General features: G+C 33.4%; 1 protein-coding gene across 7 annotated transcripts in view; it reads right to left on the bottom strand.

Annotated features, from left to right (window-relative positions):
* Positions 1–445: 445 nt before the first annotated feature.
* Positions 446–6320, bottom strand: part of LOC106460442 (probable nuclear hormone receptor HR38) — an 86969-nt gene continuing 81094 nt past the window's right edge. For all 7 annotated transcript variants that reach the window (XM_022387166.1, XM_022387167.1, XM_022387164.1 and 4 more), the window contains exons 8-9: positions 5168–5346; positions 446–2014 (exon numbers count right to left, since the gene is read on the bottom strand). In XM_022387166.1, coding sequence (XP_022242874.1) covers positions 1758–2014; positions 5168–5346 — 436 coding nt within the window. In that variant the 3' untranslated portion in view covers positions 446–1757. The remainder of the gene's footprint in view (positions 2015–5167; positions 5347–6320) is intronic.

Below are 6320 nucleotides of genomic sequence, written 5' to 3'. Positions count from 1 at the left end.
AAATTTTTCTCCAAGAGTGTATCTATAGTCTTTATGGTAAATTTATGACAAGAAGGCAATTATTCTGTGGCGAGGCGTAATTAATATTTGCATGAACCAAAATATCAAACATTTTTGTTCTTCCTTAAGAAGATTTCATAGACTTCAGAGAAATTTTGTTTTGACCGATTATAAAATTTGACTAAGGGATTTTCTTTCTCATAGCGCTCGAGATTTTCTTGAGTTTTGGACGATAGGAAATAAGAAGAATCTCACGTGATTCATTAGCGCTGGACTGTTCAAAGATGTTTTTTAAAGGTAAAATAAATTTTATGGCAGTAATGAATATGTCAAAAATGTTTGAAATGGTTCATCGCGGATTGCCAATTAAAGAACATGTCATAGACAATAATTGATATCATTTATAATACTTGTTAATTATAAATGTGAATAAACATCTACTTAGTCTTAGCTCACTAATTTCTATTGAAGTACATTCAAAGTACAGTACAATAGGCAAAAAGGTACATCAAAAACACTTCATAGATAAATCATTCAACAAAAAATCAACAATATTCATCGTTTTTCATTGATCGTTTGAAAATCATCGTCTGTTTCTTTTCTTTTGGATGACCAGTTTCAAATTCTTAAAGAATATAAAAACTTGAAATCGGGCATGCCATAAAAAAGGACAAACAGTAAATATAAACTACAAATCAACAACATTGAAAAAAACGTATAAACTTATAAGGAAACGTATTACAATAAGTAAAAAACTTTAGTTTCAAGGAGAATTTTCTGCATAAGAATAATACATACAGAATGAAACTAAATAAATTGAAAAGGTTATAGATCTCCTTAAGTAGCAGTAGCACCTCGGTTCAAGATTATGTACAACACACACAGGTATTATTCAACATGTAAAGCTGCCGAAACTGTAATCAGTATTTCATACTGAATTTTTTGTGTTTTGTTTTAGATGAAACAATACAGCAGTCACACTGCTTCAATAAGTAAACCTCAGCCTTTATAACATAGAATGAACTGTAAAAGTCTTGTTTATTCTGTTTTTAAAATGCCTTAGCCTATTCAGGTTAAAATTTTCTATATTTAACACATGTACATTGAATTATTATAAACAAAATTAACACATGGATATATGGCAAGTTTTCAATTATAATAATATAATTTAACGTCTTACATTAAAACAGATGACTAGCACGTCTATAATCACTCCCATAATAAATGTACATCAGTGTTTGGCTTATATAAGAAAAAATGCACATTCAATGTTTGGCTGATTAAGAAACGTTTTCATAAAATCACTAGTGATAAATACATGATGCTTTTCATGATTTTTAAGAAATATTTTTGTTGTTGTTCATCTGTCCATCCAATGAACCAATCCTTAGTGTTAGAGAAACTGTTAGTGTGGTGTTAGTTCAACCATACGTGTACGTCGGAAGATGGTTTTGGATAGCTTAGTACACTACCAGTAGAAGAGTTAATCAACTTTGCTGGTGTACTATACATCTTCACTTTCCTTTCTTAATTTTACTTGCCTTTGGAATATTATTTAAATGCTACATCATACTCTTATATATATTTTTTCCTCTTAACGAAATAAATAGCTTCTTCTTCGGAGTGGAATACATTTTTAGTAGAATTCTTTTGTCCACGGGAGTCTGTTCAGTGTGGTGAAAATGGTAATATCAAAGTCTGTTACTGAGACTGAAGTTCCACTAAACGAGTTAAGCGTGCTCCGGAGAGTGTTTGGTTCAAAAAGGAAAATTAAGCACAAACATCTTGGTTACAAGAGGAGGCGCCGGAACTAGACCTTCAATTTTAAGGTAAAACAAACGCCGAAGTCCTTGAACGCTAAGTGTACGCAATTCTGGTAGTTTTGCCAAAATCCGCGGAAAATAATATGGTTTCTTCTGAGCTTCATTGTTATACGTCACGTGATCCCGTAAGGAATTGATGACTTTCATTTGGAGGTGTTCGACTTTCTGAGGATATTTTAGCCCATGTCTCTCTATTAGTACAAAATAAGAAGAAGAAAAATAATTTAATAATTAGCATCAATAGTTTCATGCAAAGGAATGTAGTACAAATTAAAATATATTTTTTATATACAGGGTGTTCGAAAAGTCTGGAACCATTGGCGATTTGAAGCTTTACTTCAGACACGTGACTGAATATGGCGCTGTCTGCTGTGCAGCAGAGAAGGTTGGTCCCAGCGGAAGGATGCTTCCAAATTCAACGCACGTCATACAGGGAGAGAGAAAAATTATCACTCAGAGTACTGTTGAGAAGTTGCTAACTAAATATAAGGAGACTGGTAGTGTGAACAATTCATAATGATACGGATATCAAAGAATTACAAGGACAGCATGTGGAACACACTCCGTAAAATTCGTTGAAGTGCATATATGGTTCCAGTTTTTTCGGTCACCAGTATAAGGAAAGATTTGGGGAAGAATATGTTTGTTTTTCGTCTGTTTGTTCTTAAGCACAAAGCTACACAATGGGCTATCTGTGCTCTGTCTACCACGAGTATCAAAACCCGATTTTTATTGTTGTGAGTTCTGAGATTTATTGCCCAGTCACCTGGGAGCATTGCTTTTAATTGTTAGCTTACTGTGATATAATATATATATATATTTAAAATGATAAGATTAAAAGGTCAGCATGCAAGATAATGTAAGTAGCAAAGAAATTCTACCAAACAGAAATGACGTTTATTAGACCATACTGATCATTTGTTTTGGTTATCCTCGTAAAGCTAGACAAGCGGTCTGTAATTTGGAACTTATTATCTGGTCAACAGTACCCATCGCCAACTCTTAGACTACTTTTATCTGACCGAATAGTGGGAGAATTAAATGTCCCTCCCCGTCCCACCGAACATGCTCGCCCTTTCAGCCGTGGGGGCGTTATAATGTAACGGTCAATCCCACTATTCGTTGGTAAAAGAATAGCCCAAGAGTTGACGGTGGGTGGTGCTGACTTGCTGCCTTCCCTCTAGTTTTACACTGCTAAATTAGGGACGGCAGGCGCAGATAGCCTTCGTGTAATTGACGCAAAATTAAAAACAAACAAACAAATGTCACTCTCATAACGCACTCACTGCCCTAAAGTGCAGAACATATTTTTTTTAGGTAATTGGATGCGAACCATAGACCTTCGGATCAACAGTCCGGCACGCCAACCACTTGGCCATTAAAGCTCAGACCAAGTTGACTTTTTAACTGTAACAGAAATGCCTTAAGACTTTAAGGTTCAAAAGGCAGCTGAAAATATAAAATTCCATTAAAGAGGTGGCGTTACTGTACAGTTTACATTGCCGAATAATAGAACACACACTTTTGTTATGTATTTACAAAAATATGAGACGTTACTTTGCTAGGTAACGAAAATTTTCCCTTTTATCAAACATTAATTTATGTGTATTTAGTTAACTATGAACAGTCACAACGTTTCCTGGATATTTTCACATTCTTTGAAGTAAAAGACAGTCTATATACTAATACGCTTATTCGTGTGCCTGTTACGGAAATATCGTGTGCGCTCATGCGTATTTAGATAGTAAGGTGCGCGCGCGCATTATCATGACAGGCAAAAACTGAGTATAATCATAATAGACTAGCAGGGACCCGCAAGACATTTGTGCACAGAATAGTATCTTTATTGCAACAGTACTTCTTTAAATACAGGATTTCTAGAGTAATACAAAAGAATTCTAATCGCAGACACTGAAATCTTGTCATACTATAATTCTGCTGACAATACGCCTTATAAGCATACGCAGTAAGAATTTTTACCCAGAAATCAGTGCAAGCGCCTGCCTGCGCCATAGAGCTGAAAAGGTCAATGAACAAGTCACTACAAGTACAAATTCTCTACGAATGAAAGAATAACAAAAACAAAAAGTTGATATAAAGATTCTTTGTTAACCATTTAGTACAATAACATTAAAAGCTTGAAGTTTTCAAAAAGGTCTAACGTTAGGCCCTAGAATAACATTATAAGTTTATCTATCAATATTATTAAGTACAGTATAATTTAGTCTTAACTAAGCTAATGTTTAAAAAAAACGAACACAGTACAGTGCTAATTTATCTCTTTCTCGAACTTAGACCTAACAGTAGGTAAGGTTTTATAAAGTACGACCTAAATACAAGTGGACTTGCACATTTTGGTGTCTACTGTTACATTTCGTTTGTATTATTCTACATATCTTATATTCAAAGGAATACTGTTACGATAAAGATACTAATTTGGCAGCAAACGTTTTGCGGGTCTCTGCTACTGTACTAGTTAGCTATTATTATGCTTCTTTTTTTTGGCATTGACGGTAGCGACTCTTATGAGGATTTACGTTTTTTCGTTGCTTCAGATATAAGCATAGAGCTACACAGTAGTTGTCTGCGCTAGCTGTCTCTCATTTTGAACTGATAGACTGGAAGGAAAACTAGAAGGTAGCTAATCAACAGTACCAAGCGCCAACTCTTGGACGACTCTAATCGAATAGTGCCATTTAACTGTCACTCTCATAACGCACCCAAGACACCAAAGTGCAGTAACGTGAAGAGAACAACTGAACCTCGGATTCACAGTCCTAACTGTTCGGTCACGCCTGGCTAGCTCAGTTTGAATAGCAGGCGAGTAAAAAACAAACTCGTTTTAATTCAAGAACTTCGTACATATTTTAACCTTTAAAAGCTATTTGAAAGAGAACTTGATCCTAAATTTTAAAAATGACGATGTTATTTGAAGAACGTTTCTAAATGAATTTAAAATACTGTTTTCTATATTTATTTATCTATAACTATGAAAACACGGTGTCTAAAACTTGATTTCATAACAACTTAAACTTCACTTTTCCTTTGTTTTTGTCGTCAAACTTTAAGGTCAAATAAATACAGTTTCAGAGTAAATATAAAAGTTGCTGTAGTAGTTAGGTCATATGTTCTAGGCTACTGAGAAAACATAGCAATCACAACTAAATATTATGCAGATAATTTTTAAAAGATATATATGGATGAAAAGAAGTTTTATCGTAGAACGAAGAAAAAAATTAGAAAAAAAGACTTTACTTGCGTCAGTCTATTTTTATATATTTAGGTACATGCTCATATATGTTTACACTGAATAATTTAAATGAAACTGATTAGAAGACCTTTACCTGTTATCAGAGTCAAGGCACATAAGCAAGCAAAAGCAGAAATATCAAGTTGTATGTTGTGCAATGCTTGTGAGAATTCCAAAATTGCAGTCAACCAATCTCCGAAACCTCGTCGGCATTGCTCTGTATGAAGGGTTACACCATTGCAAAACGTGATTCTATTTTCTTCAGGTTTAATTCTGTGAAAAGATTATTAAAACCACTGGAACTATTCAAAATGTCAACATTATATATGACGTCTATATCATAAAATAGTCGAGTACTTAAGAACGAAAACAACAACAAGAGAGATGTTTATTATTAAAAAAAAGTTATGAAATGTTTTGTATTAGTTTCCATAATTGCAAGTGCTTGAAAAACGTTTGGGGTATATATGATTAAGTATGCTAATCTAACCAAGTTAGCTTATTAAAGAATAAACCTTATAAACGATATTTAGTAGATGTTTCACATAGTACATTTTTTGGAAGTAAGAACAGTCAAAATGAGGTGTCCAAGTGAGCTTGTGGCTGTATTAAAGTATACGTATGAATTTTATACATGTATACTATTACGGAAGAACACCCAGGTTCGCATAATGCTTTTAAATCAAATAAGTTAAAAATTCATTTCTAGTAATTAATTGTTTTCATTAATAAAATGGTGGTATTCTGAATGTCTGTAACATTCGTGTAGTGTTTGGGCTCTTGTTAACTACAAAGATACATAATGGACTGTCCGTGGACAGTACTTTATTGCTTTACTCGCAATATATTAATTTAATAGCAATTGCCCACTAATAATTTAATTAATATACCTATGTTTATTTATAGGGTGCTATTATCTTGTAAAATTACGTCACATTTCACTTTTTGTAAAATTGCACATACAGCCCTGTGTTCATCATACAGTTCCACATTTTGCTCATGTACACACATAGTTAAGCCTATCTTAACATAAATACTTCTTAAAAATCGAATTAAAACTGTATCAAGGAATTAGTATATTTAAGTGTTTTACACTCACAAAAAGAAACCTATCATTCTATAGGTATTTGAAGAACTTATAGCAATCCGCCACAATTTAATTCTTCGTATTGTTAGCCGACACTGGGCAGCTGGTACATAATTGAATAATGTTGTTTAAACATTTGTTTAACGACATGTAAAAGCTT

Source organism: Limulus polyphemus, unplaced genomic scaffold (assembly GCF_000517525.1).
Source record: "Limulus polyphemus unplaced genomic scaffold, Limulus_polyphemus-2.1.2 Scaffold770, whole genome shotgun sequence".
NCBI lineage: Eukaryota > Metazoa > Arthropoda > Merostomata > Xiphosura > Limulidae > Limulus > Limulus polyphemus.
This window is presented reverse-complemented; position numbering and strand designations above follow the sequence as displayed.